Genomic DNA, 20,035 nt, shown 5'->3' with positions numbered 1-20,035 from the left:
AGAACTGTACATATGTGTTTGACAATCATAAACATCAAGTTGCATTACAGCATTTTATTGTTATTTCTGAGTGTCCACTGACACTCAACTAATACGATACAGAAAAAAAGTCATATGTTTTACTCTCTGCAGGGACAGATAGTTATCTGAACATCCACCACAACAGTGGAGACATCCGCACACTCAGGGATTTTAAAACATGAACAAAATCTACATTACATCAAGTTACGTTTCTACAAAAGTAAAGCTTACACTTCAAGGCTACAGAGCTTCAGCATACTATTACAGAGCATCCACGTTCAAAAACAACATTAATATTACATTTGATCCAAGTTACGCTCTTATCTAGAGCAACTTACACGTCAAGACTATCCTTTATACCAATGGTGTGTCAGATACATGTTTTAAGAGTTGAGATATGTGGAGCTCAATGGTTCTTACACACTATCTTGGTGGCAGTCTTAACATTTAGTTAAAAGTACCTCAAGGTAGGAAACTAAAGCTGATACAGCAATGTAACAGCTAACGCACTAATCTTAAATACATGCAGCTGGACCTTACGCTATTGTCCATCAAGCCTATGACTTAAAATGCCCTAAAAATTACATCAGCACGATACCAGAAACTAAATACATGTACACACACTCGCACACACATACAGACACATACAGACAGTATGCACCTTCAACTTTACCCAATATATGGCTGAGCAACATTTCAGAGTAAAGACAAATGGGTCCACAATGGGCAGTGTGCTCCAAGCTGCATCCACATCAAAACATTATAGAACATGCAAGGCTTTACTAACAATACACATTTTGGTTTAAAATGACATGGTTCACTTAGATTCAACTATCTAGGTAATTTACTTATAGCTAGCTAGCCTAGTCCACACTGTGAGGAAAACTTGTATATATGCAGACTAGCCATGTCCAGTGTCAGTGTCTGGAGGCCAAAATTAGCTCCTAGATAAATGATAACCTAACATGTGTTTGGTGTGAAAAAATTGCTGTCATCTCTGTCAGCGCTTGAGGTCCACATTTCTCCAGTCTACTTTGGGGAGTTGTGGAAAACTATCATGTCTACACTTGACTCAAACAGCCTAAAAAAGTGCTCCCAGTATGCTGAAATAAGGATGAGTGGTACCATGTAGTTTTTAGAGAGAGCATGTGCAGTTTACATGGACTAGCGTCTTCATCCCTGGTCTTCCTCACTGGCACTGTTTGAGCGCTCCTGAAACACATTAAGCAGCAGCAGCTGACACGTGTGACTCTGGACTTCAAGACACTGTACTCTGTCTCTAGAGAGAGAGACAGAGAAATATATAGATATTAAAATGTAAAAATTGTAGTAAAATACACAAAGTTAATGAAGAAACAGGTCCTTCATCAGCTGTGCAAGCAAAATGCTTCTGAATTTGCCTGAGGAGGAACTAGTTTAACCTTGTGTACTTCACTACAATTTGGAATATCTCTACATTTACAGATAAAGTACTATAATACACTAAAGTTCAGATTTATATATTATATACACATATACATTCGCTTTGTGATTTGAGGTTTGCGCTTTAAAAGTGATGTGCATGTGTGTTCATGTGTGCACGGATGTGTGTATAATTTTGGGAGATGCCACGTATATAAGGTTGAGGTTGTGAATAGGGGTCATTGCTTGGCCCCTATGCTTGTGTGTGTGTGTGTGTGTGTGTGTGTGTATGGGTGTGTGTGTGTGCGTGGGTGTGTGTGTGTGTGTGTGTGTGTGTGTGTGTATGGGTGTGTGTGTGTGTGTGTGTGGGTGTGTGTGGGTGTGTATGTGTGTGTGTGTGTGTGTGTGTGTATGTGTGTGTGTATGTGTGTGTGTGTGCGTGGGTGTGTGTGTGTGGGTAGGTGTGTGTGTGTGTGTGTGTGGGTGTGTGTGTGTGTGTGGGTGTGTGTGTGTGTGTGTGTGTGTGTGTATCACCTCCTCTTGCTCTTCCTCGGTATCGTCGTCGCTAACTACGGGTTTGGCTCTAGTTCTGCCACCCCTCCTCCTGCCCTTGCCCCTCTCGACACTGCGGTCCTTTCGTCCTAGCTTAATCTTCACCTTCACAGAGCGTGCTGCCATAGACACACACACACACACACACACACACACACACAAATACACTGAACCAAAAATATATACAGGGAACTGTACTGACAGCTGAGCTTTTTCTTCATTTGAGGGGGCTGACACAACCAGTCCTCTTCTCAGAAGCTGTTATTTACATTTAATTTATTACTCTCCAAAAAAGGAAGTCCTACATTTTTCATTCTACATCACGATTGTTGATAGTATAAAAAAGAGGAACTTGTTTATCTACATACATGTGCAAAAAATGGTATAAATGTTACTATTTAATAATTGCTGAGAGCATTCCATACATTCAGACTCAGAGCCTTCATCCTGCTCCTCCTCTTCTTCCTCTGTGTCCTCTCCATCACTCTCTTCCTCCTTCTCAATCTTTTGCCGCAGGCTTGTGAACACTGACTGCAGTACGATGGAGTCCTCATAAATCTGAACACACACACACACACACACACACACACACACACAAACAAAAAAATACACGCATACCCTTCACCCTTTCAGGACCATTTTATTGGTAATGACAAGCTTGTTATTCTGTGCAAATGGGTCTGTGTGTGTGTGTGTGTGTGTGTGTGTGTGTGTGTGTGTGTGTGCGTACGTGTTTGTGATTTGTGTGTGTGTGTGTGTCATTTGTTGGTGTGTGGTTCCCCACCAGAGAGCCCTCCAGGTTGAAGGTCTGGGCGTTCTGACACAGCAGCATCACATCTCTCTCCAGATCGTTAAGACTGCGGTAGCGATGGCTACGGATGCGCTCCTGCAGAAATCAAAACGTTATGTTAATTTTTTAATTAAGACACAATATCATATAATCAAACTGGGCACTGCTGCCTTGGAAGACCCCTGGAATTTGAATCACGTCTTCATCACAAACTACTTCCTAATTGAAGAATGTTTCATTACTTAGTTCCTTTAGTTATTAGGTGCTATTAATTACAACTAGCAAGGATATATTATGCTCACAACAACATAGTCCATAGTCCATGAGAATCCTCTCAGATCAGACATTATCTTAGTCTATATTATATTATATTATATATGCATATTCGTATATATGACTCAGGTCATATATATTACAATTAGTTATGTTAGACTCAGCACACTTTAGATTAGTGCAGATCAGTAAAGGTTTAAGTCCCACTGTTGCTTTGTTTCACAATGAAATAACTGTACTGATCTAACACCAGTTTTTGGCTTTCATAGCCAAAGGGGACTATAAGCAAGGATTATGAAACACAACACATGTCAAGATATTTGATATCTATGGGTTCAGGACCGTGATATATTCAGTAAGTGCACAGAAAAAAATCGCCAAGTATGTGGGGATCAGTTCACATCAGTACGCATCAGTTCAGCACTGGAGCTACAACATAGTTTGTGTGTGTTGCCCTGTCTGCATACGCAGCTGTGTACGTGTTTGCATGCGCCCACTTCCACACATGCACCCGCACCCGCACCCACGCCCACACCTGTACCTACGCCCACACCTACACCCACGCCCACACCTACACCTGCATCCGCACCCACACCCACCTCCACACCCACACTCGCATCCGCACCCACACCTGTACCTACGCCCACACCTACACCCACGCCCACACCTACACCCACGCCCACACCTACACCCACGCCCACACCTACACCCGCACCCACCTCCACACCCACACTCGCATCCGCACCCACACCCACCTCCACACCCGCACCCGCACCCACGCCCACACCTGTACCTACGCCCACACCTACACCCACGCCCACACCTACACCCACGCCCACACCTACACCTGCATCCGCACCCACACCCACCTCCACACCCACACTCGCATCCGCACCCACACCTGTACCTACGCCCACACCTACACCCACGCCCACACCTACACTCACGCCCACACCTACACCCACGCCCACACCTACACCTGCATCCGCACCCACACCCACCTCCACACCCACACTCGCATCCGCACCCACACCCACCTCCACACCCACACTCGCATCCGCACCCACACCTGTACCTACGCCCACACCTACACCCACGCCCACACCTACACCCACACCCACACCTACACCTGCATCCGCACCCACACCCACCTCCACACCCACACTCGCATCCGCACCCACACCCACCTCCACACCCGCACCCACGCCCACACCTGTACCTACGCCCACACCTACACCCACGCCCACACCTACACCCACGCCCACACCTACACCTGCATCCGCACCCACACCCACCTCCACACCCACACTCGCATCCGCACCCACACCTGGGCCGGCACCCACGTCTGCATCCACACCCATGTCCACACATTCACCTTGATCTTGCGGAAGTCGACGGGTTTGCGGATCAGCTCGTAGTATTCTGGAAGCTCTTTGCGAGACGGAAGTTGGATGAACACCTCACTCAGTTGGCGGCCATTGCTGCTGCGAGACCAGGGGGAGAGAGTTCATCATGATGCAATGTTCAGACAGAACTAGACTTTATAGAGCAGACGCGCTCACCTACCCAGTGGAGAGGGGAAGCATGTTTACTGATCATCATGCCTTATCAGGCTTTTTTACTGGCTTATCTTGCCAGCCTTGCCTCTGACATTTTCACATCAAAATCCCACTATCTAGACTCAGCCAGAGACGTGTGGCTTCCCCTTTCTGTCTGAAGACTGAAGCTTATTTGTGACAATAACGAATGTAAAAATTGCAACACAAATAAAGTAGAAATGAAGTGAATGTTAATGCTTTGGTATCTGGGCCTAAAGACAGAGAAAGTCGTTCATCATCATCTTGCATGGGAATGTTCCATCACATCTGTTCCTTTAAATGGTATTAACATCTACAAACAAGTCTAGACTTCTCTTTAGCTCCCCTCAGTGGCCGTTTCTTGCCAAAACAAGTGCTGTGAAAATGCGCCCTGGAGAGGGTAATTCTGGCTGTGCAAAATCACAGCCAGAAGAACATTTATTTATCCTGTAAGGTAATTAAAAATACAATACCACTGTAACGCAGGTCACAGAAACAGAAATTAATTCCCTTTTACCTCTCTTTGTATTTGATGACAGCATCCACAATCTTCTTCATTTTCTTGGTGAGTGCGGGGGGATTCGGGGTCAGCTTCTCGGCTGGGGGTCGTCCCCGCTTCTTCTGTCTTTTACTGTCCTCATCTTTGTCCCTCCCCCCACGGGTCCCAGAGGTAGACGGCCCTGTTTCGGGGTCACGGTCCCGCTTCCTCTTCCGGGTCGTCTTTTTGTGCCGCACTTCCTCCTCAATCTCCTCCAGGGTGCCCTCCTCTATTGCCTACAGAGAGTGAGAGGAGTACAGAGAGAGGATAGAAGGATGGAGAGATGAGGAAAAAGAGATGGAGGGATGAAGAAAGAGGATCGGGGATAAGCTGCTTTGGACAACAACATCTGCTGCAGAAACCAAACTCAGGGACTGCCTTTCTTTGAGGTAGGTTGCCTCACTCTTGCACACATGACCTCTGACCTTGAGCCACTGTTTCTCGGTGAGCGAGTCACTGTAGTCCACCTCCTTTCTCTGTCGCGAGCCACGGCCGAACATCTTCTCCTCCTCTTCCTCACAGGTAAGCCGCTCCACCTCTGCGTCATCCTTCATGATCCAGGTCGGCAGCTCGTCCTCCTCCATCAGCCGGGGCTTGCGTTTGGGGTTCCGCGCCTCCTCGCGGCGACGGTCCAGATCCATCCGCTATCCGAAGCATTTGGAAATTTGCAATTTAGGTGGACTAGGACGACGCTCAGAGATGTCCATTTATATAATGGGAAGACAAGTTGTAAGTTTAACTAACTGTCTAAATGTATCTTCAGAGAGTTAAAACAAATTAGATAGAATTAAACTGGACTGAACTGAAAACAAAATTTTGTTTACATTAGTTGAACTGAAATGAATTGAATCAGATTGAATGTGAAACATCTGAAGAAGGGAGAGAAAGTCCAACCATGAAGTGATCAAACTCCTCTTCACTCCGCGCAATCATCTGATTCACAGTCTCATCATCTGGAACTTCATCCTCCTCCTAATACACAGAAGACAAAATGAGAGAGAAGACAAGAGCAGAGCAGAGCAGAGCAGAGAAGAGCAGAGAAGAGAAGATAAGAGTTTTTTCCCTAATCACAAAAGGCATGAACAGCAATGATTCTGCCCTGTACTAAGGTTATCAATGAATAAACCAGTGGATTGCTTATGTGAAGAGACAGAATGGATCAAGAATGAAACAGAAAGAACAGGAGACCTCATCCTGCTCCTCATGTTCCAGGATGGCCTGCAGGAAGGCCCGGCGCTCATGGCTGGAGGACTTCTGGTCAAACATGCCCGCCTGGATGACCTTCTGGTCCACATTGAGCTTGTACTTGGCGGCGGCCAGGATCTTCTCCTCCACGCTGTTCACTGTGCACAAACGCAGCACGCGCACCTCGTTCTGCTGCCCAATCCGGTGAGCTCGGTCTTGAGCCTGAAGGTCCTACACAAATCAAAAAACAGAAGGAGACAGAGTGAAACAGAGAGAGAGAGAGAGAGAGAGAGAGAGAGAGAGAGAGAGAGAGAGAGAGATAGAGAGGGAGACAGAGACAATAAGAGAGACAGAGAGAGAAAGACAGAGGGGGGAGACCGAGAAAGAGACAGATAAGGAGACAGAGACAGAGAGAGAGAGAGAGAGAGACAGACAGAGAGAGAGACATAGGGGGGAGACAGATATAGACAAAAAGAGAGAGAGAGGGAAAGAGAGAGAGAGAGAGAGAGATAGAGAGAGATGTACTCTCTAACTTCGATACTTTGATACTTTTATGTAGACTGTGCCACTCTCAGATCTATTTTTTCCACATTCATGGCTTCTCCTCTTTTAGTAACACAACCCAAGACTGTAACACAAGCTGCTGGGCTCCACTCCGCGTGCTTTCCGGTATTAGCTGATGGGAGCTCAGCATCATGTTCCCCGAAACAGGCCCTGTACCGCACCCAACGGTACCTGGCGCAGGGCTTCGGTGGTCTGACGCGTTACCTGGTGCGGGTTCCAGTCGCTGTCGAAGATGACCACCGTGTCGGCGCTCTGCAGGTTGAGGCCCAGGCCGCCGGCCCTGGTGCTCAGCAGGAAGATGAAGTACTGCGACTCGGGGTCATTAAATGTCTTCAGCAGCATGCCCCGGTCCTCCGCCTTGGTGGTGCCTGCAGACAGTGGACCCAAGTGAGAGCAAGGCATTATGGGAAAAACAGCATAGAAGAGTTAGGTATATCACTGTATTCTGAGATTTTATTGATTTAAAAATTAAATCCTCTCAAACATGTCTGTTTCATGCATTTTGTAGAAAAGCAGCATTTAGAATAATCAGGGGAAAAAAGTTTTATGTCAGAATAGTTTAATTATTTCATCATTTATTTTCAAGTCTGTCTTTAACAGGACACACAACGTAATGCCCAGGGCCTACCATCCAGACGCAGGTATTTAAAGTTGCGGTAGGCAAAGTAGTCTTCCATAATGGTCATTAATGATGTCATCTGGCAGAAGAGCAACACTTTGTGATTGGTCGCTCGGAGCTTGGGAAGAATTCGGTCCAATACCTCAAACTTTCCAGATGCTCGGTACAGGTCAGGGCTGGTTAAAGGTCAAAGGTTTTAAAAAGTCACTGCTAAGGCTAACACAAATACAGTTTTACTATTATATCTCAAATACTAAAGGTCTTGACTCACCCTTGAACTATACCTCCAGAGAAACCCAGGTGCTCTGAAAATGACTCCTGCACAAAGTGTAGCACAAAAAAACGTGCTTTGAAAGGTCAAGAGTAAAGAGTATCCTCGCATGGCACAAGCAGGAAGCTAAATGAGCAGTTATTCAACATCGAAAGTGGCTGTCCCCCATCCCAGGGTCACTTATGACATCATACCTCGATCTGCTGGAACATGTAGGGATGATTACAGATCTTCCTCAGCTGCATGATAGTATTCATCAGAGTTTTAGTGCCACCCTTACCCTGAAACACACACACACACACGCACACACACGCGCACACATGCACACACACACACTCACACACACATACACACACAGACACGCAAGCACACATGCAAGCACAAGCACACACACGCATACGCACACACACAAGCAAGCGCACGCACACACACACACGCACACATACTCACACGCATGCACACACACACATAAGCACAAGCATATGCACACACACGCACGCACGCACGCACACACACACACACACACACACACACACACACACACACGCACACACACAGTTTGTGTTCATGTTGTAACACTTAACCATACAAATCATCCAATACAAACTACAACATGAAACTGCTTTAGTTATTTTTGTTCATTGTTTTACATTATTTGGTATGAATCATTTCGAACACACACACATGCATACATGCGTGAACATTTCCCTCACCTTCTTGTCCTTCTCTGATCCATCGGTGAGCAGAACACCTTTGGCCTGCATATGTCTGTACAGAACTCTCTGCAGCGCTGACATGTCACATTTGATCACATACTCCACCTGCAGTAACACACAACTGATCTTGTACTCTCATCATATCTCAGACTCTGTAATCTCAGCATATCTCAGAGCCAGTAATCTCATCGTATCTCAAAGTCCAAGGCCCACATCCCTGTCTGGCAAAGCTTGCTTTATCTTGACAAATACTGGGCTACAAACATGGTCTGACAGAACTTTTTGTCGATATGAAAAATCCTAAACCCTATTAGTACAGAATGATAGAAACTTCCATTAGTTACTTCTACAGGAAATACTTTGAATAAAAGCATGAGAAACAAAATCAAGAAAATACATTTTACTGAAACATCTGACTAGGTTTCATATATCTAAGCATACAAACCACATATAAAAATTAAAAAGCAGTCCACAGGGGGGAGCTGTGATAAATACTGCTCTCCTCACCTTCTCAGGAAGCTGAGCTTCCACTTCCTTCTTCAGCCTGCGTAACAGGAAGGGGCGGAGCACTTTGTGCAGGCGTCGAATGATCAGTATGGTCTCCTCCTCATTCAGGTCCACCTGGGAGGGAGGGCGGGAGAAGGAAGAGGATGATTTAGTATCACCAGTACGCACCATACACGTGATGTACTCACAAGTGTTCCGGTCAAAATCACACACATGCCTCATTATCTCACGCTCATAGATGAAATAACCAATTAAACACGCTAACTAAACTAAACATAGAGAAAGACTCTGACCTTCTCGCCGGTCATGGCGAAGGGGGCGTTGAACCACTGCTCGAAGGTGCTGCAGCTCTTGAAGATGGTAGGCAGCAGGAAGTTGAGCAGGGCCCAGAGCTCGGGCAGCTTGTTCTGCAGCGGCGTGCCCGTGAGCAGGACCCGTCTGGGCGCCAGGTAGTGCGTGTTCAGCACCTGTGTCAGCTTGCAGTGGTGGTTCTTCATCCGGTGGCCCTCGTCCACGATCATGTACTTCCAGCGGATCTGGAAAAGCGGCCAACGCGGCAGCCGGGGGGAATTTGGGGGGTGAACAAGGGCGTCAGAGCGCGTGGGTGTTGCTACCATTCCCTTGTGGATGCTACTACTGGCTGTCGGTGAGACACTTTTATCCAGTCTGTATACACCTACCTCATGCTGGCTAAAGCCAATGACCAAACCTCATCCCAATAATATGCAAGAGACAGTGGACCTGGCAGTGGTAGCTCAGTGGTTAAGGTTCTTGACTTGTAATTGGAAGATTGCTGGTTCAGGCCCCTGAGCAAGGCCCTCAACCCTCAAGTTGTAGTCAGTCATAATTGTAAGTCGCTTTGGATAAAAGCATCAGCTAAAAGCCAGAAACATAAATAGACCACAACTGCTGCTAAAACTGAGCAGGTGTAAGTTCAACTTTTAGTTAGAAGAAGGTCCAGGATTCTTCTATATAAAATATCTTGGACTAAAATGATTTCAGATAAACATGTTTAAATGTGGTTGAGGTTAATGATCTCAGATTTGTACCCTCGCACTGACAGACTTCTCATATGTCTTGTCAGCATACACTGCTTGCGGCGGGTGCCCGCTCACCTTGGCCAGCACCTGCTTGTCTTTGATGATGTACTCATAGGTGGTGAGGAGGACGTTGAACTTGCCGCTCCGCAGCTGAGGTACGAACGCTCGCCGGGCTGCGGGGGAGCCCTAAGTGCACAGAGAGAGAAAGAGAGAGAGAGAGAGAGAGAAGGTCAGAGGTCCTTCATCAGCTGTGCAAGCAAAGTGCTTCATATACATACAGTACATCTGGAATATTTGTGTTCTGAGGTAGACTTTCACTCACCTTGTAAGAGACTTTCACTACAGATGGTGCCCATTTGTCGAACTCATACACCCAGTTAGAGAGAGTCCTGGCCAAAGGAATATGTACATCACGATTCGAAACAATACAGAAGAATGAGCCCAAGTGTGTCAGCGACGTGCTACTCACGAAAGAGGTACGATGATGAGATAGGGTCCGTTGAGGCGTTTGTACTCCATGAGGTAGGTGATAAGTGCAATAGTCTGAATGGTTTTACCTAATCCCATCTCATCAGCCAGAATCCCATTCAGATTATTATTATACAGAGACACCAACCACTCCAAACCCTTTATCTGGGATAAATAGAAGAGACCATTACCATTACTGTAACTGATTTAAAATTATTATTAACATATTGTCATGTTAATAATATGTTGTAACAACTAAATTTGAATAATTTGTTGTATTTTCATTAAAGTTCATTTACAGTTGTAGAAAAAAAAGTGTTTTCCTGTTCTAACATGCATGAACATGTGCAGGTGGTCAAAACCTCAGAGAAGCAGGATAGGAAAACAGTGCAGTGTTGATGTGTGGCTGCGTTTGCTGTTGTGTGGCTGGGTGTGTTTACGTGTGGCTGGGTGTGTTGATGTGTGGCTGGGTGTGTTGATGTGTGCCTGTGTGTGGTCACCTGATACTGTTTGAGCTGCCCATTGATCAGCAGGGAGGACTGCCTCTCAACCTTCTCAGTGACAGCATGAGCCACGGAGTAGTAGGACTGTAGGCCACACATGATCGCGGTGCCACCATACTCATCATCCACATCCTGTTTGGCATGCCTATAGGGTCACACAAACACACAGACACACACACACACACATACATACACACACACAGACACACACGCACACACACACACCCGCAAGCACACACATTCACAAGTACACACATATGCGCATGTGCACATACAAACACACGCATACACACGTGCATGCACACAAACACACACACACGCACAGAAACACTGTTAAAAGTGCTAATACTAAATCATACTCATTGTGCATACAACATCTTAGCTGGCTGGTGACACACGAAGCTTGTTCAGATCGGTTCCTGATTGAGGGATCTTACTCGATGATGTGACGGGCATCCACCTCTGATACATCTTCACTGTCAGGATCTGGAATCTTCTTCTTCTCCTCCACAGGAGCCTGTGATGGCTGCAGCTGCTCCTCCTCTTCCTCCTTCATTTGGAATACAGAAATCATCAAGATAACCATCATCATCATCATCAAAAGAATAATAATGGAATCAATTCCACTCAAATCATTCCGCCTGCTAAGGCTTTTTTTGGAATTCAAAATCTATATATTTCATATATATATGGGCATTTCTATACATGATTTGATATACATGTACATTAGGACATTTTGGTATGCTTTTGCAATGCAATTGTCTCACCTCCTCTTCCTCAGTCCCTGTGTCCTCACTATCTGATCTTGGAGCCACCTCATATCTGCCACAGTCACACAGACACAAATACACAGAGACCTTTGAACGCAAGAAAGCAGCCGCAAAATCAGGCCCAGTCATTCTCCCAGGCATCCAGTCGCAGCTGTGCTGAATGGCCACCCCAATGGGAGGCTGGCTTGCCCGCGTGCTCACCCAGGGTTCATCTCCAGCCAGGTGTCCAGCTGTCCCGCTTTAGGGGCGTCTACCCCTGTCAGGATCTTCCCGCTGTCCACGTGGATCACCTTCACTGGTAGGTCACTCATCTGACTCGTCTCGTCCAGCGGCTAAGGGACACAGAGAATACAGAGGCAAAGAAGCTCGAGAGAACCAACAGACATTCATACACAGACGCATTCACAAAGATATGCTAAATTATGACATTTACCATCAGGGATATTATTAGCATTATTTTTGTGTAGTTATGTGTATTAAAGCTTCCATTGTTAGCAATGTTGTCACTGTTGTCCTACCTCTCCGTCCGGCCCTAGCGCCACAGGCTGCCCCTCGGCATTTTCCAACTTCTTCTTCTTTTTCTTCTTCTTCTTCTTCTTCTCCTTGAGCGCCTGCACGGCCTTGTGGGCGCGCACGAGCTCGGTGAGGCTGGCCACGTACTCGTCGGTCTGCTGCAGCAGGTAGGCCAGACGCTTGTCCTTTTTCTGGTCAATCAGCTTCCGGTAGCCCTCCTCATCTTCTGCCTGTCAGAACACAGAGTGGTTTGTAAATGTGTGTGTGTGTGTGTGTGTGTGTGTATGTGTGTGTTTACATGAGTTTCTACACACATGCATGTATATCCACTCATTCATTTTATTAGAAACTTTGCAGATTTTTGTTTACAGAGTTCAGCCCATGTTTTGCTATGCTCTAGCCATCCTTCACCACTGAAGTAGCCAGTGAACGTATGTGTGTATGTTGGTGTGCACGCGTGTGTGTGTATATGTGCGTATGTATTTGAGAGACAACTTCCTCCTCACCATCAGCCTCCTCATCCTCTCTTTCTCAATGCGCTCATTCTCTTTCTTCTGCTCTCTCTCCGTGTTGGCGTGGTATGTTGACACAGCTTTAGTCAGCTTCTGGATCTTTCCACTGATGGAACGATGATACTCCTTAAAGTCTTTGGCATGCTGGAGTATGCTGTTCAGATATTCCTGCGAAATATCAAAAATGAAACAGCATACAGACCATTTTAAGCTCAGCTGAGAGATTCTCTGATCATGATAACAGTCTGGAACATTCTTCTGGTCAGGCAGGAATCCAGTGATCATATATAGGCCCCTCATACAAAATATCAAACAACACACAATACCTTGCAAGTTCTCTGTTTATTTAACTTTTTGTGTTTGTGTTTGTTGCTTACTTGGTGTTTATATCTGTTATTTACCTACCCTTTATATTTCTGCGTTACCTGTTATTTATTGCATTGACATCTACCTGATGTTCGTGACTGTGGTTTACCTGGTGTTTCTGTCGTCGTTTACGCTCCTGCTCGATCTTCTGCTGTTTCTCCAGTTTCTCGGTGATACGTGCCTCTCGAAGTGACTGTCTCTTACTCCGCTTGTAGGCCTTGGCATCCAGAGCCGTCTCGAGAGCTGTGTCACGCCGCATACACACCACAACCTCCTGACGAAGCTGCATACATGCAGCAACACAAACACACACAAGCAAGCGCACACACACACACGCGCGCACACACACACAAACACACATGCACATACATACACACAGTAAAAGGGTTTATTTAGTGATATTCCTTTTCTCAAGACGAAGAAGATTTAAGAAGATTTTTATATGCAGTTCAGCTGCATGCCATTTTGTATGCAATAAATTTGCAGAAAATGTCAATTCCATAAATTATTCATAGAAAGGTATGAGGTTTAATACTTCTATTAAGCAACTGTAAGATATAAAGATCAGTCCTCCCTAAAATCTAATTATTAGGTTGTTGTTGCTTAATGACCCATGAAATCTACAGTGCCTTCCAAAAACACGGATACTCATGGTAAACGAGCAAAATGGTCTGTAAAAAACATTTTTAAAAAAGGAACAAAACTCTTACATTTCTTTGAAGGACAATGACTGAAAAAAAAAAGAAATCATATAATGAAATAAATATTGTTCTCAAATCTACGCACACCATAATCATCAGCAGCCCTTCATTTAATACTTTGTGTAACCTCCTTTTACAAGGGGACGAGAATGGCCATGGCAAAATCTTGATTCTGTGGTCAGTGCTCCATGTTTGTGTTGATCTTGGGGTGTGCTTTGGATCACTGTCCTGCTGGAAGATCAAACCATGGCTCAGTTGGTGGAGTCCATGATACCATGCATCCGAACATGCTGTTCAGGGCCTCTGGAAGAAACTAAAACTAACTAATTTGAAGACTCAAAGGCAAACAATTCTATGTTAACTTACTTTGCAGTGAGGTATATGCAATGTCCACTGAGCTAGCCATATGTGTCTAAGCCTATAATTTAATTTTCATCCTAATAGAGAACATAAAATCCTATCATTCTATCAGTACCTGCTGTTTTATCTGGCATTTGAACTTCAGAATTATTTGTGTTGTCCTCACTGGTAGGTTCGGACACGTGCAGTTGTAGCACTCCGATTCTCCCTCCTTATACCATTATATTCAGGTCTACCTGAGTAGCATAACAGGCTGTGAGTGTGCAACAGCCAGCTGTCAATCAAGCATGCTCATTTGAATATTAGGACAGCACACAGTATGTTTTCAATCCAGATTGATGAACCAAATTGGATGGTTTTTTTTAGCAGAGTTTTATTGTATTTTGGTTCGGGCTGAATGTTAAATATAGCATTTTAGTAGCATAAAAACATTTATAATAATAATACTTTTGTCACAGCACAGCCCCTTTCTCCTGGACTCCTCCCTGTGTTTGTGTGATGCCATCTGTGTATGTGTGCGTGTGTGTGTCTTCGTCTTTGTAACCACACCTCATGTATCACACCTGTTCCTTGCTTTCCATTGTTATGGTGTATATTTAAGGTCCTGTTTAGTCATTAGTATTGTCTGTGTTTGACCCTTGTATGCTGTATTGTATGCTGTACACTGTTGTGTGCTAAGAAGTTGTCCGTTCATTACGTTCTTACGTAGTGTTATTGCTAAGTGTTGTTTATGTTTTGGTTTCATTTTCCTTGTCGTGTAAAATAAATGTCTGCATTTGTCAAAACGACGGCTCGCCTCTGCATCCTGCCTCGCCTCCCAACATTACAACTTTATGATATGTCCCCTGGGTCTTTAATTTAGTTGCGATGTTAGTGATAAATAAATACGATATAAATAAATTACAGAACTTAAATGGCCCAACTCTTTAAACATTTATTTTGAGTAATGATTTGCCAGAGCAGATTTTACCGATCCCCACCAGTACCTGTCTCTGGAAGTTGAGCAGTCTGAGGGCTTTGAGCTCTATCGTGGCCTTTGTGCGCAGATCTCCTGCTAGAGAGCCCGGAAGATTCTCCAGCTCCTGGATGCGGTGTGTTATACGTGCTTCGAGCCTGGACAAACAAAACAAAACAATTTCCTGAAATGAGCTTCACAACAGGACCTATAGAATGAACTATATAATAATAACTACAGCATTAATTATTAATAGCATTTATATTAGAACACTAAATACTGAATACTGAGAATAAACTCATACTATTAGCTACATTGACATGTATTGTGTTTTCATTGTATTTCTATGTCATACTCACTGTATTATCCAGTGCCAATCAAAAGTTCAGACATATGTACCCTTGACATTTTACTATTTACTGAAGCCCATTTTTGTGAATAGCAAAGGTATTAATAAAACTTTAAAATAACACATATGGAATTATGCAATGGCCAAAAAGTTGTAAATCCAAACTATATTATATTCTTCAAAGGACGCCTGTTTGCCATGATGACAGCTTTAAACACACTGCATTTTCTCCGGCTTTAAGAGGCAGGCATCCGGGAGGCTTCTCAGCCAGTTAAACAAGCTCTCACACATGCTCTGCACTGGGTGCCTAAGTGACTAAATGAAAACTACTTGTTTAGGAAGAGAGTGCCCATTTCAAATGACATTGCTTAACATTTATATTTTGCTCAACTTAATTACTATTTGTGTTGAAAGCAAATTTTAGCATACACCAAAATGTCTTTGAGATTCAAAAAAATAAACATTCAGCTAGGTGTATCCACACTTTTGTTATGAACTGTATAGCACACAGTACAGGAGTGTATGGTTCAGGGGTGTACGGTTTCCCCTACCGATACTCCCTCTCCTGCAGGATTTCCACGGGGTCCAGTCCACAGGGCTTCTGAATGGGAGTGATGCGGTTCTGTTTCTGATGCAGGGGGATCATGGGTGCGGTCTGGACTGGGTGACTCGGGTGCCCTGGAGACTGTGTCTGGGGAGGCATGACGGGGGAAGCAGCTGGGGGCACCGAAGGTGGAGCAGGGGAGGGACGGCCTGTCGGCTGGGGCGGGATCAGCTTCTGAGGGGCGTTGGAAGGGGTCGCTGCGTTCACCACGGGACCTTTGGAATAATAATATAGTAGCGTTTCAAGCTTTGATACCTTTTGAAATCTTCTGCTAGTTGTATTGGTCCATAAAACTGGTGTATGCCCATATTAATTCACTCACAGGAAAATTCACATTTTAGTAAGACAAGAACAAATTAAACTAGGTTATTCATTCTAAGTATTTATTATTATAATTAAGTTATTATTATAATTATTAAATTATTATTTTTTAAAAACATATTAGAGATATTAATTAAACGTCTATGAGAACAGAACCAGAAGCAGCTGTGTTCTTACCTTCAGGCCAGGTTTTGGGGGGCCCATTGGCAGGGGGACCCTGCATGCCAGGGGGACCTCCAGAAGAACCCGGTGGGGGCAGGTTGGGGCCCGTCAACCCTGCGGAGCAGCCGGCACACACTAACCCTTTACTTAAGTTACCACAGTGGACCGCAGTGGACCAGAATGTTCAATGCAGTTTCCACTCCACAACTTGCCTTTCATGAACCTTTTCTTTTGTGAAAGACCTAATGCACCTCTAGTTTATTATTCTGAGTAAGTGAACGGTCCCAGGTCGTACTAACAAATAAAATATATCTTTAATCTACATAGGCTAACCCTACTGAATGTGTACAGTGAAACTGGACCACTGTATCTTCATTAAACTGTTTCAAGATATGATAAATATGGTATGATTTTAATATGATTTAAGCAAATCAGTGTGATGGACTACACGTCAAGCTGCTGAAAGGACAACAAACAGATTCCACAGAGTTACCAATCGCCACAGGCTTGCGTGTTTCAGTTTATACTGTATTAGGAGTGGACAGAGTGTGAATGCAGCATCGAAACTCTGCTCACCATGGCCTCTGTTATAGTTGGGGCCCATAGGTCCTGGGCCCACACTAGGTCCCCCTCCTCCACCAGAAGGCAGACTTGGCATGGCCTGGCCCTGCTGCTGCATACCTGGCATGGGCCGCTTGCCCTGTACTGCCATCTGCAGGTGGTCGGGGAGAGGCTGCCCACGCGCCAGCATCTTGTATGCCATGATCTGCGCCCTAAGCTGGTGCAGCTGGTTCTGGTTAAAGGGCGTTGGGTTGGTGGAAGAGCCTGGGGTGCTGCTCCCGGAGCCTGACCCACCACTCTGGGTGCCAGGTCGGGTTTGCTGGGAGTCGGCGCCCTCCAGAGGTGTGGAGGAGGTGGAGGAGGACAGCAGAGGAGCGGAAGGAGGGCTGGAGACATGATCGGAGGAACCCAGGGGAGAGGGATAACCTGCAGATGAAAAGATGTAAGGTATAAGGGAAAGACATATACATCAACATTAGGCTGAAAAATAATTTTTAGTTTTACCACACACCTAAAACCTACAAGGCTTTATAGTAACTTTAATGGGAATACAAAGAGGTCGGCTTATTGTGTTATAAGGATAATTACATTAAAAAGATGCTTGGTTTCATTAAAGTTTGAGTAAAGTATTGGAAATTCATATTCCTGTAAACTCTCAAAACACTAATCACAGCCCCATGTCCAGAGTCAAAAAAACTACATATACACACATACAGTCTCTCTCTCTCTCTCTCTCTCACACACACACACGTACATTCAGGAGCTATTTGTGTACCTTGTGAATGTTGGTCCATGGGACTCTGTGGGGGCCCCATGCCAGCATGACCTCCTGATCTCATTGCCACTCCTTTCATCTGACCAAAGCGAGAGTCTTCTCCCATGTTCTTCTCATGCATGCTCTCCAGAGGCTGCAGAAATAAACAACGAACAGTATATGCACATGAAATTTAAACTTCTACAAACAGGCATATGCAAACTCACTAACTGAACACATGCAAATGCACACACACAAAGGCTGACTAAGGCAGGATGTGGGCTATACTTTGTGCATTTGGTGCACACTCTCTTGCTGTGTGTATCCAGATGGTCCCTGCTGTGGGAGGGCATGGCCAGATGTGGTGGGAGGTCCAGGACTTGGGCCCATCATGCTGTGGGAGGGGCCGGGAGATGGCCCCGGCCCCATCATCGCTCCAGGAGATGGTCCTGGTCCTGGGGAAGGGCCAGGTCGTGGGGTCCCTCCTAACGGAGGATCTGGGGTGGACATCCTCCTGCATTACACAGAGAGGGGAATGGTTTATTACTTAAAATTTAGGCTCTTTATTTTGGCACAAATTTTTGGCTCTAGCTGCAAAACTCAATCACTAGTTTGAAAATACTTGGTACATTTCTGTCTACAAACTAAAGATTTTGCTAAACCTAACCCATTTTTGTGTAATAGACATGTTATATATATATAATATATAATATATTATATATATATATATATATATATATATATATATATATATATATATATATATATATATATATATATATATTATATATATATATATATATACACACACACACACACACACACACACACACGCATATACACAAGTTTGGAAGTTACCTGGTAATTAGTACATAATATGACTAACATAATTAGTCATGTAAATTAAACAGACCAACTTAATTCTAAATGGTTATAACATCAGCAATGTCAGGTGATGATACTGGTTGTTGTAATTGGACAAGATTCAGGTTGGGAACAATAGACATGGACATGTCATGGGATCTTTGCAGCATCACGAAAAATGTTTGACACCGACATCGTGGTCAGTAGATAACCGCAGTTCATTTTACAGACATTGCACAGATGTCTGATAACAGAAAACGACCAGATACAACGGAGAGCTCTAACAGGCATATTAAACAAGTATGACAGAAAAAGAAAATGTCTTCCAGGTTGTCCTTTTCGGCTCAGCGCTACGTAAAGGCTGGTTTTAAGAGGGCGACTCCTTCTGCACCAGATCACCTCACCCACCGCCGCCAAACATCTGGACGTCTAGTGTGGAATCTCGTTCAACGATTTCATTAAAACTTGCGTATAAAACATCGCGTTATAGATTGCATACTATTCTGTAAAGCATTTTTGTATAATTGCCAAACAAGATGACAATGACGTTAGCATTGTCTTGGAATTAAAAAAAAACACTGGTGCACCGTGTCTTGGTGTAAGGACTGACTTACCAGCTAATTTGTAATTGAAGTTCAAGAACAGCCGAGGTCTTGCTGTTGCATATCTAAAGCAGATGAATGGTTTACCGTAAGCTTTCTAGCATTCAGTTCTTCTGTAGACTATAAATGTACGGAGCGCCGTTGTGGACAAAGAGAGAGATTGTGCGCCCACAAAGAGAGGGTGAATTTTCACCACCCAAACCTGGCATGAGTCTTTTTTTTTGGATGTTGTTGATGAGGAGGGGGAGCAAGAGGTTGGAGGAAAGATCGAGGATCATTATGTGCTTATAAACATTCGTCTCGAATTCTAATATTTGAGCAAAATAATAGCAATAGAGTACTTGACTTTATAAATCTGATGATATTTTGTTTGCTGTTTTTGTCATCATACATTGGGTAACACTTGTGTCAATTCAGCCTATGGACTAGAGCAGGTTATAATATGCTCATGTCGGGGTTTCAGGATTCTTTGAGGAATTTGTTTTCTTCTTAGGGCCATGCATGATATCACTGAGACTGAGTAAAATGTGTAGAGGGCTTTGAATGTCTATTTGCAAGTTTCTATTTTATATTAAGGTTACATCGAGAATATATTGACTGCTGGAAGTGCCTGCAC

General features: G+C 44.5%; 1 protein-coding gene across 4 annotated transcripts; it reads right to left on the bottom strand.

The window, feature by feature from the left end:
- Positions 1-39: 39 nt before the first annotated feature.
- smarca4b (SWI/SNF related BAF chromatin remodeling complex subunit ATPase 4b) lies at positions 40-19,887 on the bottom strand. 4 transcript variants are annotated; one of them, XM_081710452.1, is made up of 33 exons: positions 19,432-19,887; positions 18,242-18,467; positions 17,975-18,107; positions 17,215-17,625; positions 16,654-16,773; positions 16,103-16,370; positions 15,234-15,360; positions 13,296-13,469; positions 12,815-12,988; positions 12,314-12,538; positions 11,997-12,127; positions 11,793-11,847; positions 11,463-11,575; positions 11,023-11,170; positions 10,524-10,687; positions 10,377-10,443; positions 10,130-10,240; positions 9,308-9,550; positions 9,015-9,128; positions 8,505-8,612; positions 7,986-8,072; positions 7,792-7,838; positions 7,530-7,696; positions 7,106-7,269; positions 6,341-6,568; positions 6,047-6,124; positions 5,578-5,796; positions 5,132-5,388; positions 4,413-4,521; positions 2,759-2,860; positions 2,400-2,532; positions 1,957-2,093; positions 40-1,233 (listed from the first exon to the last, which is right to left on the bottom strand). In XM_081710452.1, exons 2-33 carry the CDS (start codon positions 18,461-18,463, stop codon positions 1,195-1,197), a joined length of 4,875 nt encoding a protein of 1,624 aa, XP_081566578.1. In that variant the 5' UTR covers positions 18,464-18,467; positions 19,432-19,887; the 3' UTR covers positions 40-1,194. The 4 variants fall into 4 exon arrangements, with proteins under 4 accessions (XP_081566578.1, XP_081566579.1, XP_026869681.3 ...); XM_081710453.1 differs by having other exon boundaries at positions 4,413-4,518; XM_027013880.3 differs by having other exon boundaries at positions 16,654-16,752.
- Positions 19,888-20,035: the final 148 nt, after the last annotated feature.

This window comes from Electrophorus electricus, chromosome 3 (genome assembly GCF_041902795.1).
Source record: "Electrophorus electricus isolate QZ-2024a chromosome 3, ASM4190279v1, whole genome shotgun sequence".
Lineage (NCBI taxonomy): Eukaryota > Metazoa > Chordata > Actinopteri > Gymnotiformes > Gymnotidae > Electrophorus > Electrophorus electricus.
Note: the sequence above shows the minus strand (reverse complement) of the source record. Positions and strands in the feature narration are given on the sequence as shown.

What these genes read in the sequence shown, in the direction of transcription:
- smarca4b (XM_081710452.1), bottom strand. Translation starts at nt 18,463, where the DNA reads ATGTCCACCCCAGATCCTCCGTTAGGAGGGACCCCACGACCTGGCCCT. An exon ending in CGCTAGGGCCGGACGGAGAG is followed by an intron (nt 12,128 to 12,313) that starts GTAGGACAACAG and finishes TGTGTCCCTTAG; the next exon opens with CCGCTGGACGAGACGAGTCA. An exon ending in TAGTGAAAGTCTCTTACAAG is followed by an intron (nt 10,241 to 10,376) that starts GTGAGTGAAAGT and finishes CTGTGCACTTAG; the next exon opens with GGCTCCCCCGCAGCCCGGCG.